Below are 13,009 nucleotides of genomic sequence, written 5' to 3'. Positions count from 1 at the left end.
GTTGAACTGTTGCAAGATGAGTAATCACTGACTTATGGAAATTGATATTCATATTTTAGAAAATTATTACCCCACAAAAGTGGTCTTTGCATTGTCTTATAACTTCAAAGATTTACCGACAGTTTTAGCAAAGGCATTAAGCATGCTGTCAAAATATTTTGATAATTTCTCAGGTTCTGCAGTTACAAATAGCATGGGGTTTAAAACGAGATTATCTAATCTTCAAGTTATTTTATATAAATATACAATTTTTATGACATAGTTCTATCAGCTAGCTTTGAAGCAGTTTATTTAAGATGTAAATCTAGCCATTGACGAAATTCTGATTATGCTGCTGCCTAGAACTTTGAATTGAAAGGGTGTTGTAAACAGTTCAATTAAAAATGTTTTTTTTTTTTTTTTTTAGTTTTGTTGCTTTATAAATTTTCTGAAACGATGCAAATTCTATGAATTATAAAATATGAGAACTACAACACGTGCTTACATTGAATCATTTACATCATTATTAAATAAATAAATACTTTAAATAGATGCTTTTAAAAATAGTGTGGTTATTAAAAAATTAAATTAAAAATTGTGTGGTGGTTAAAAAAGTGACTCTATTGAGACCTCTTTAGAACCCATTCTGCCACATCGGATTTTGATGAAACTTCATATATACATTATGTGGACCACGGAGAAAAGATTTCTGCAATGAAAAAAGTAGTTCAAATTTCGACCACCAGATGGCGATTTTTAAAATTTTCTTATGCAAATTAGTCAAACTTATACAAAGACTTGCAGCTTGTTCTTAGGATTCGAAGTGCGTTCCGAACGTTCGCAAGAACGTGGATCCTTCAATGAGGAAAGAAAGTCCATGTCATCCAGCAAAAGTAATAGACTAAATTCTACAACCATCGCCACTACAGGAGATAACTTCTGTCTAGAAGCGGACACTCCTTGAAATTAATCGTGCCCTTACAGAAGAAAGATCGAGCTTTACTGGTAAAACTTTTATTAAAACGGCAGCAATAGCTTACTTGCCCTATGTGAATACCGCTGTTCAAAGGAATTTCGTAAAGAGCCCATGTCGAAAATGGTTTTAAGAAGATGATTCTGAAATTTGAAGAAACTGGAGACTTGGGCGAGCTGCCAGGAAGAGTGCGGAAATCGATTGCAAATGAACCTATCGAAGTCGCTTCTGCTGTGGTTGAATTAGCCTTCAGTTCTAGCTATTATTCAGCAAGTGTTTGATCGGTGTCCAGTGAGTTGGCGATTCCGTGGTCGATAGGCCGAAAAATTCTGTGATCCATTTTAAAATAGTATCCATATAAGATCCATGTAGTGCAAATGCTGCAACCTTGAGACCTTCAAGCACGCTATGTATTTGCTTGGCGATTTCTGGCGAGATGGAATTTGATGACGTGTGGACTTGGCAAATTCTATGGTCAGACGAGGCGCACTTTTCTTTAGGTGGAGCTTTGAATAATCAAAATTGTCGCATATGGGGTGCTTCACCTCCTAATGTCCTGTACCAACAACCACTGCATTCTAATTACGTGACTGCATGGTGTGGATTTACTGCTGATTTTATCCTTAAACCGTTTTTTTTTTTTTTTTTTTGAAACTTACTCGTCAAGATTTTAAAACATGCTCTGTCACGAGTGTATGGTACAGTGAACTTCTTCGACAGTAGGTGATCCTTGCTTTACAGGAACGGCGATATTTGCAAACCCCACATTGGATGCCAAATAAAAGAACTGCTTCGTGCTAACTGATGAGAATTGTGTAATATCTATAGCTTTCCCGGATGCCTGGCCTTCTCATTCACCCGACTTATATCCCTGTGGTTTCTGGTTGTGGGCATTCCTAAAACATCGTGTTTATGGAGGAGGAATCATGACTTTACTGTTCGTTTCAGGATTCCGAGACTGGCACTTTTAGACACTGGAGATTCGCTAAGGAGTAGTACGGAGAAACATGAGCGGTTTTACGACTCCTACTTCCGCGAATAATCCGAGTTCACCTTATTGTTAAATGTAAACATCTCCTCGTTTCAACTTTACTCTCACCCCTTTTTTGACGAAATAAATTCTACCTGACGCATGTGCAAAAGCGCTGGGGGTTAGAATCTGAGAATGAACAGTATCTGAGTTGAAAGCTAACATTACACTCCATATTGCTGAAATCCCTCAAATTTCATCGCACTGCTATAGAACAATCTATAATGCACTTTCAACATGCAATTAATGTCAATGAAGCACACGTTGAGTACATTAGCTGAATAAATTTTAATGATTCTGACAGATTTTTGTGCCCTTTTTTAGGCGTTACAATCCCCCTGGTGGTCAAAATTTAAACTATTTTTTTTATTTCAGTCATGCATCATTTATTGCCCCATGGTCCATATGGTGTATTATTTGACAACGGATTCTAAATCCCTCCACTCTTTTGCGCATGTGTTATAGTCTGTGTATTTTCTGTTGACGGTTCAATGCCATATTTTCTACCGCGTTACTAGTACCAGGCAACCAATAACGAGATAGAAAATGTGACCTTGAACCGCCTACAGTAAATACACAGACTATAGGATAGGTTTAATTCGTCAAAAGAGGGGTGAGAGGAAAGATGAAAAAGGGGGGATATTTACATTAAATAATTAGATAAACTCGGATTACTTAGAAACGAACGATATTCACATACGCGTGAAAAAAATTGAACAAAAAAAGTATCTAATCGGGCGAAAATTAAGGTCAAAGAATTCCGGAGATGGTATATACTAAAACGAATAGTATATACCAAGTTCCATCAAAATCCGAAAGACAGAACGTGTTCCAGAGGGGCTCTGAATAGCGTCACTTTAATTATAACCACCCTGCATATTGTTATATTATTCCTTAATTTTTTATGTTATATTTCATTAACAGACTTCTGTTACGATATCTCATGTTATATTGGTTTTAAATATTTTTATTTCTTTATAATTTTTTATATTAATTAAGTGCTTAGATTTGTAGGTAAAAGAATAATTATGATAATTTTATCAAGAATTGTATTATTTTATTTTTAAACAAATAGTTTTAATAAAAATGCATACAAACAAATGTATTGTCAGTAGAATCAAAATAATAACTAATATAAATCATCAATATGTTGATTAAGTTAAAAATAAATATGAAATTAAACTGATTTATTTATTGTTAGAGGAGTTTTGAATATACAAGACTAACTCCTCCTCCTGTGGTTGCAAAATGCCTAAATCCACCACTAGAACTTGTTTTAAAATAATGCTCACATAATTCCTTCTCTTCTTGCTCTTATTTTACAATTATTTTTGAATTCATTTATCAGTCATATTTCAATCCTTTAAATTTTCAATCCTTTTCCTTTCCTTTAATATTTCAATCCTTTAATTAAATTAATTTACGTGAACTTAATTTTAAAAGATGTAGTTCTGTGAATCTCCACTGGTCTCAGTGCAGTTTATTCAGTGAATTGATCTTGTGGCAAGATAAGGTTCACATCCTTTCCTTCCCTTGTGATCTTATTTTGAATTGATTCTGTAAATGATATTGAAGATTTTTCTCCAAATCTTATTTTTACTTCTAATTATTACTCGTCTTATTATTGACTGTTCTGTGTATTCATCTTTCTTTTCCTCTTGTTAAACTCCAAGCTGTGATGTGAAGTGTTTCTGTGCGTATCAGAGTTTCAGAGCAGGGTGATTTCTTTTATTTTCTCAGGATGTAAATGCATTTTGTTGTAAATCTAGTTTAAGTCATTAATTAATCAAATGTTTTTTTAAAAATCACTAATGCTCAAAAGATTAAATTTCGTTTTAATGACAAAAATGTTAATAATAATAATTTTTTTTTTTTCCAATTTCTCTACATATAAGAAAAATATGTTTTTCTTGCAACATAATTATATTATATAATAATAATTTTATTCAAAATTTCTTGAAACATAAAATAATACTACAAGATAATTACGAAAATGTTAAGACAATGATATTTTTGTTCTTCGAAATATGGACTGTCAAGCAAGCATTCTATTAGTCTGCCGCCCCTTTCGACTTTCAACTCCTTTGCTAATTATTATACTGCTCAAAATAATTAATAAGCAATTTTCTTTAATCTTTATTTATAAAAAAAGGGGTTATTTCATTTTTTTTTTCAAAAATTCTTCTATTGGAAAGAAAGCATGTAAAAATATGTTCTTAAAATTTTAAAAATTACGCGTGACTTTTTTTTTTACAAATTGAAAAAAAGTTAAAACATGTAATTAAAAACTGCAATTTATTTAAATTACTATTACTTTCACTAATATCAATGACATTTTTTTAGTTCAATGACATTTTTTTAAATGACATTAATAGTTAAGTTTTAAAAAATAGTATGAAATGCAAATGGTATGAGATCCATGTTAAATATTATCACAGATTAACTAAAGATATTATTGAAAAACAATCTCGTAACATAGTGCTTAACAAATAAAAAAATGATGTAAATATACATTAAGAGATTTGTTTTGAGATCTTTATTCATAATGTTCACGAACTATCAAATCAGACTAATAACAAATTCAGTTTTTTAATTTTGCTGCCATCCAGCATAAAAAATATAAATAAAATGTGATGTTTACGATCCCATAATTAATTTTTATTCTTGCTTAGCTGTATTAATTGTCCAATTAAAACATTAAAGAAAAAGAAGGGGGGGGGAGCCTTCCTCAATTGATAGACGCCAAAACAGATTTCGCATCCGATAATGACGCAGACATATGCAGCAGGTTATATTTAACTCCACTCAGCATTACAGACGACGGTGGTTGATTATATAATATATGATTAAAAGCCAACTTCGGCGATCTGCTGTTTGCCACTATCGTGTGCATCTTATTATAACAAAAGAAAGTATTATTTTAAATTGTACTTGCTTAATAAAAATAGGACTATCTAATTAAGTTGCGGAGTTGTGAAATGAATTGTTGAAACAGGCCCATTATTAAAGTTAAAGGATTTTGTCGAGGTTAAATCCAAAGAGAATATACAGGTAAATAGTGCTTCTGAGACTTCTTTCGAAACGAATAATAACAGGAGGGCAGATAACCATTGATGGCTTATCTGGTGGACAAGAACTTCCATATGAAAAAAAAGAAAGAAAAAAACTGTTTGCGAAATTGGTGTAGTGGTTGTAGCTAGGTACTCTTGTTTTCCTTTTAGAGAGCGTGTTGTTTTTGAGATTTTTCTCAAAAAGGGAGATTGGTAGTGATGGGGAGGTTGCAAACGACCATCGGTGGCATATTTAGAGGTCACGAGCTTTCATGTAAAAAAAATATTGGCAAAATCGTACCAATGGGTCTGAGTGACCAATTCTTTGGTTGTGTCAATTTTTTAAATATATAAATTTCATTAATAGCAGTAACTCAAGAACACTTCCTTATGAGATTAAATATCGTGAATATTAGCCATCTTTGGAGACCAACATTTACACTTAACTTATATCTAAACTAGTTAACTAAATTAATTGTTAATTTATCTAATTAAATAATTTAATTGCATCACCTAGTTCACCGAGTGTTACCGTTTGTTTAGTTTAGCTGTAATGATCAAAATCTATGAGCCTTGTAATACTGAACCATGAGAGAATCTTGTAATATAGAAACAATATGAGAAATGGGATATTAGCATTTTCCTCTCCATATTTCAGAACCACATCAGCAGGAGGACGACCAATGGTAAATATAATGACTATATTTAAAGAATTTTTTTTTCATTCATAAGCAATTCAAAATACCCAAACACAGTTTTTAGCCTTTGGGATGTATACGCTACAATTAGTATTTAGCTGTCCTATATGTAAAATTTTCAGCACGCTGATAAGTTTGATTGTTTTCAAATATTTCATTTATTCTGTTTATTAATGCTAAATTTTTTAGAATTATAGTCGATGTATATCATATTGTAGCAGAAATGTATGTTTTAATTGAAACTAAGAATATTATTCGATCTCTTTATTCAAAAACAGTTTAAAGAAACTTAAAAATTATTGATCAAAAGAAACATTTATCAAAATTTTAAAATCGAACCCGACTAAAAACTTTTATCAATACACAGTCTAGTGTATTGAAATTTTGTGTTGCCCATTAAGATATAAATCATTTTGAAAGCATAACAGCTTTTGTAATAAAAAATTTGAGAAAAAAAATTCCAGCATTATTTTACTTTAGACTTGAAAGATTTTGAGAGAATATTCTTTTCAGAAAGATGTCAAAGCAATTTATAGTTATTTCTGTCAGAAATTCAAACAGTAACTAATTTAACTAAGTTGAAATGTAACTAGTTTTGGGCGAAATTTTACCATAGTGGTTCCGGCTTATCGAAATCGGATACAAATTTAATGAGACCAAACGATAATAAAAAAATGATTTTTTTGGCGTTGATATTTGCTATTAAGATTTTCCCCCCTTTTTCCCGTGCTCTCTAAAATTTTTCTGGTGTTGCAGAAAAATTTTAGAAAGCACTAACGTGTTCGTGAGGATATAATTCTGATTACACAGAAGAAGTAATATTTATATGCATATGAAAAAGATGAAGGGATACATATCACGTTTTCGTGTGACATTTCTGTGTCACGGTTTTTAGATGTAATCCGCCACGAGCATGAAATATCCAGAAAAATTACCATTTGACCGGATTTTTCGAATTAATTGAAATATCCTTTATCCGAATGGAGTACAGGATATCCAAACTGTTTAGAAATTTTATTTATTAAATATAAAGTTCAATGTAAAGTGATTATCCAACCGGAATATAATTAATTATAATTTACTAATTTTCGATGAATCAATATTATTTACCAGGATTAATGAAAAAATGTGATCATATTCTGATAAAAATTAATGATGCTTCATAATTTCTTTCTCGATTTCCTGTTTAACTACATCAAAAGTTTCCCTCGTGTACTTAAACATTAACTTCATTGAAGTGGGAATTATTTTCATCCTGTAGATATGATTAGTAAAATTATTTCTTTTGATAGTAAAAATTTCTTTTAACACTGATTGGGCATATAGAAATCAAAAGGAAATTGGTTTTCATTGTTGTGAAAAACTTTGAAAATTTGTATAATTTATTCATTCAATGGAAAGTTCCTTCAAATAAGTCCCTTACGAAATTACACCTTTTTTTTCTTTCTGTCTTTTAAATTAAAAATTAGGTATTTTAAAGATTTTTCACGATCCCAGTTTTTTAAATATTTTTTTTCTGAAGTTAATTTTCAAAATGATTCATTGAGAACGTGCGAGTAAAATTATATGAAGTTGTTCAAGCACATTATCCATCATTGTATTCTGCTTTCACGAAATTATTGTTTTATTGAATTACACACAGTTTCGATTTTAAGAAAAACATGCAATTGTTTGATGACCTAGTTTGTTTAAACATGATATGTAGCATTCTTAAAAATTACTAGAGAGAAAAAGAATTTAAAATGTTTCCTTTTATTCGACTCGACTTACGTTGCTGGCAACTTCAAATATAACTGCACTCTGTTGACGTAAATCATTCATAAAGACTTTTTGTTTCTTTATTTATTTTCCTCACTTATTTATTTTTATTCTGGTTTTAAAGGTGACTCACTTTAAGAACACCTGGCGTAACACGAAGGGGGGGGGGGAGAAAAGAGAACGTCACAAACCGGTTGCGTAAAACTCATCTTCAGTGAGAGATTCACGTTCGGATGCGTTTCCGAGTTTTTCACTACCTGTGTGCGTCGGAGTTCTACCTCTCGGTTTAGAAGAAAATGTGTTTAGAAACAATGGAAGGCTCTTGATTCGTTTGCTAGTTTGAACACTGAGTTCGAAACGTTCTCATAGGAACCTCCATTTTTAAATAATGAGCTTACACGTTCTGATCTACGGCTGAGGTCGAAATAGTAAAATGACAACCTTAATAGAAAAAGGAACTTCTAATGTAGCACCTGCCTCTGCAGACAATTGTATTCAACGAGTGAAGTGTGTTTTAGTGGGAGACGGTGCTGTAGGTAAAACGAGTTTAGTAATTGGGTATACGACAAATGGGTACCCGAAAGAATACATGCCCACTGCTTATGACAAATATTCAGGTAAGTCAACAATCATTGATCTATTAGTTTAATTCTTTTGTAATTTTTATATTTCATTTGTTTTTATCATTCAGAAGTTGAAGTTCAGTTTTTTTACTAATTAAATAATTTTATTTTATTAATCAAATAATGTTTCAATTTTTTTTAAACTGTTTTTTTTTTTGGTTAAAAAGACTTTTAAATACCAAATAAAAATGTCACTTGAAATTTTTTTTCTAAAATTATTGCAATATAAATATTTATTTTTTATTTTATTTACTAAAAAAAATTAAAATAGTAAAAGGAAACAATTTTGTTATATTGTGTTATAATTTTATTTTGTACTCTTATTTATCTCTCTTAAGTAGTGGAGAATTCTTATTTCTCTACTATTTAATTTTAAATCCTTAAATATTAAATAAACGTACTCATAAAAATAAATAGTCATGACATAAAAACTCTTCGTAATTTTTTTTTTTTTTCACCTTCTAACTAAAAGGTGAAAAGAAATTTCTTGATCTTAATCCACAATTTTCTGGAATTCTATCTTAAAACGGAGAATCGAACTTCTTTCATGAAATAAAACATATATTTTTCAGATTCTCATAAACATGTTATGATAAGTTTTTGTTATTCTTAATATAGTAGTACGTCTTGAAAAATAGATTTAAGAACATTATTCATTGCGTAGGAGTGTTTCAAAATACTCTTGTCTGGAGGGGGCGTAGGAAATGTCTACTCTTTAAATTTAGCCACCATTATTTTTACAGTATCAGTTACAAAATTTGCAGCGTCACAGAATAGTTAATTCTCCATAGCATTTTTTCATAACTTAATTGTAAGGAACCCGAATCGATCAACAAACTTTCAGAAACATAAAATTAAATTAATATTTTTTCTACTTATGAGTTCCAAATTTATCCTTTTCAAACTCAAATTAATTAGATAATTTAAATAAGGTTAACTGAGAAATATCGTAATTTATCATATATTCGTTGAAATCGATATATTCGTTATAAATCAGCTGTTAATATTAATATTTACTTTTGTGTATTTCTGTATCAAAAGATATAATTATTATTAAGAAGAATCGGTATTTTTTCTTTTGATTATGATGTCAATGTATATATAAATATTGAATCATTTTTAACGTTTTGAATTAATTTGACAAATTAAAATTAAGGAATTTAATGAATCAAGTTCTATGTTCGAAAAAAATGTAAAAGAGAATTCTAATTTCTCTACTACTTAATTTTGGATCCATCAATATTAAATATACGTGATTTGCCTGTTTTCTCGTGAAAATCAGCTATTAATATTTATAATTACCTTTTTATATTTCTGTGTCAAAAGATCTAATTATTAAATGGAAGAATCGATATTTTTTATTTTGATTATGACGTCAATGTATATATGAACATTGAATCTTTTTTAACGTTATAAATTAATTTGAAAAATTAAAAGTAATGAATTAAGAATTTAAAAAAAAATCGATGGAATAAAAAGGAATAACACTATGTCAGAAAAGAAAAATGCAAAAGATGATTCTTATTACTTAATTTTAGATCCGTCGATATTAAATTAACGTGATTTAGCTGTTCTCTCGCGAAAAATCAGTTATTAATATTAATATTTACCTTTGTATATTTCTGTATCAAAATATCTAATTATTATTTAGAAAAATTGGTATTTTGATTATGATGTCAATTTATATTTAAATATTGAATCTTTTTAACATTTTAAATTAACTTGATAAATTAAAAATGATAGAATTTAATGAATCAAGAAAAAATATTTGATGAAATAAAAAGAAACAGAAATATATCTAAAAAAAAAGATGTAAAAGAGAATACTAATTTATCTACTATTTAATTTTAAATCCTTTAATATTAAATTAACATCCTCTTAAAAATAAAAAGATATAATATAAAAATTTTATTCTGGTGCCACAAACTATTTTAATAGCAGCAGATTTTTTTAGAGAATCCATCAATTTATAATCATCATTTTAAATTGGTCATAGCGAATAAAAAAATAAATAAAAAGTAAATAAAAAAAAGGAATTGTATAAAAATAACCGACAATACTTAATAATTTTATTTTCTCACATTAAAGAAAAAATCATACTGTGTTTTAGAGCATTATGTGGATCATAAAATGTTAAATTTAGTTCATATTAGAAAACTTTTCTAAGGCATAATATCACATCAATGTATTTTATATATGTTGCAAAATAAAATGTAAAGATAGTTCTATGCTAATAATAAACGCTTCTATTTATTTATTTATTCAAACCGATTATAAAAGAATTTATTCCATCCGAGATTGGTCTTAAAAGATTGTCTAAATCTGTCTTAGTTCTTAATTGAAATGTTAGATCTTTTATTTAAAATCAGATATTAGATTTTGCCTCTAATTTTTTCTTAGAAGAAAGGATTTTGCCTCTAATTTTTTCTTAGAAGAAAGGCGTGAAAATTTGCATTCCACTTTTCTGTAAAGACGTTAAACCAGTCTTTCAATTTTCAGTTGAATTTGAAGAAATTATCAATGTTTCCTTCGCATGACTGATCATGGTTACGATCGAAAATACTAATAATATATACAAAAATTATTTGTAATTGGAAACTTAATAAATGTCAGTAATGCTTATGATATTTGTAAATTGTAGTGAAAAGTATACAACTTGCTGTTTAACTAGTTTTAGTGATGCCGCCAATGGTTCTTATAAACACTTGTGATTGTTTCATATAGAGATTTAAACGCATATAATAAAAATTTATTTTTAAAATTTCTACTTCTAATACTCTTATAACTATTTTAAGTTAATAGAACGACTTTTTGAGTTTTTGGTGATATACACTTGTAGCAATTGTGGCTACTTTAAAATATCCGAGGGAAAAAAAAAAAAAAAAAAATAGATTGAAGTAATCTTCAAACTGACATAGTTATATTTCAAACATGTATGTATTGAAGTAAACGCGATTATATTCTGTTAGAAATGAATTCGTTTTGTCATAAACATAAAAGAAATATTTTACCATTTAAAGAAATAATGCTTGTATTAGAGCTATTTAAATTACAATCTAGAATTTTAGATGCAATTTTGAAGATGGTCTGGATTCCATCATGCTGAAAAGTAATCTTATTTTTAAGAAAACAAAATTTCCTGTACAGAGATGAATGCGATGCAGAGGGCAAAATTCAAACAACATGAATGACGTGAATACTGACTCTTTTGTTCTTTAAATAAATCAAATTTGTTACCAAAAAATCTCTTCTTCAAATATCATTGTCGAGTCTGTTCCCTTCTTTTGGAATACAATGTTAGAAAATGAGAATTCTAGCAAAAAAAAAAAAAAAAAAAAAAAGCTGAAATTTCCTTGTGGTTAATATTTGTGGTCTCTTCGTCATTCTTCTAATAAATAAATAAATTATAAAATATAGAAATCGAATAAGAATAATTTACAATGGTTTCGTCACAAATTTGACCTTCGCATCTTACTTTGCTTTGTTGTGTAAGCTTTTGATTGCCTACAGTAACATTTTGTACTTCCTCGTTTTTAGAATTTTTAGGAATTGCCTCATTAATATCAACATTGACCTCCACATTTCAATATTGGGCAATATTTTTAAGGTGTGTCGTCTTCAACTGAGATTGATTACAGCTGAATTTAGACGATTAACAAGGCAAATGTTTGAAGCTATTTATATCTTCCAAAAAGTTATTTTTAATTATGTAAAGTGGTCAATGATCGAGATGAAATTATCTTACTTTAGAAATAATGTTTTTGCGATAATTGATTTGAAACAAAAACATCAAGGAAATATTGGATTGCTGAATTTCAAAAGTTTTTCTCAAAAAAATTCTGTGTTAAAAATAACTGAAATTTCCTATTGATAAAAAATTTCAAGAATATCTTTAAACAATGAATTAAAGCAAGCAATTCACTCTTTTCATTATATTATGACAATTTAAATAAATATTATGTGTAATAATCTGTTAAATGCTAATCCAAATGTCTTAAAAGGGAAAAGAGAATTTGTGTTAGTCAACAATTCACATTTGCTTTCTTCCGGAAGTTCTTCTTTGTTTAGTAATTATTGCATTATTTTCAGTATATTTTTATAGAGTATATAATCAGTGTAGTATATATATATATATATATATATATATATATATATATATATATATATATATATATATATATATATATATATATATATATATATATATATATATATATAAATGATATATAATTATACATTTAATGATATATAAAATAAGTACAGTACATATGGTTCAAAGATTTTCTTGGTATTAAAAACATTACAGCTTCTTATATACATTATTTTCCAAAACAAAAGAATAGTTGGAGGGGACCCTGAAAAAAATATAGCAAATGGAAAGTAGAAACGATTGGTATTGACAATAGATGTTGGCTTATTTCAAGTGGAATGAGAATATAAACTATAATTTCGAGAACAATACTTTTCATAAGAAATAGGAATTTTCTACGTTTTTTTTTTTTCAATTTTAATTGCAAACGATAATAACAATAATATTATAAAATTGAAATCGAGAAAAAAATCTTATCGAGATTGCATTCTGACTTCAAAATTCACATTCTTTTTTAAAAAAAAATTATATGTACTAATTATACTTAATAAATAAAAATGGAATTATTCAAAATATTGTAAAGTAGTTACAAATGCTATTCGTGTTCGAACAAAATAGAAAATGTAGAAGAGAGTGAAAGATTTAATTTATGTAAAAATATGACTGCCTGGAGAATCAAAAGACAACTCGTAAAAATTATAGAAACCAATAAAAGTGTTCTTCTTACAACTGCAACTGTTCTTGCACAATGCGGCGTATTTTGTATGTATAAAATGGGTATGCATTCTGTGAACTCTGTTTATTATTT

General features: G+C 28.4%; 1 protein-coding gene across 1 annotated transcript in view; it reads left to right on the top strand.

Moving 5' to 3' along the window:
• The first annotated feature begins 7,712 nt into the window (after window positions 1-7,712).
• The window catches only part of LOC129976135 (rho-related GTP-binding protein RhoU-like), a 32,376-nt gene continuing 27,079 nt past the window's right edge, over window positions 7,713-13,009 (top strand). Inside the window, exon 1 of the mRNA XM_056089544.1 lies at window positions 7,713-8,105. Within this exon, the coding sequence (XP_055945519.1) occupies window positions 7,922-8,105 (184 nt within the window). The 5' untranslated portion in view covers window positions 7,713-7,921. The remainder of the gene's footprint in view (window positions 8,106-13,009) is intronic.

This window comes from Argiope bruennichi, chromosome 7 (assembly GCF_947563725.1).
Source record: "Argiope bruennichi chromosome 7, qqArgBrue1.1, whole genome shotgun sequence".
NCBI classification, from domain to species: domain Eukaryota; kingdom Metazoa; phylum Arthropoda; class Arachnida; order Araneae; family Araneidae; genus Argiope; species Argiope bruennichi.
This window is presented reverse-complemented; position numbering and strand designations above follow the sequence as displayed.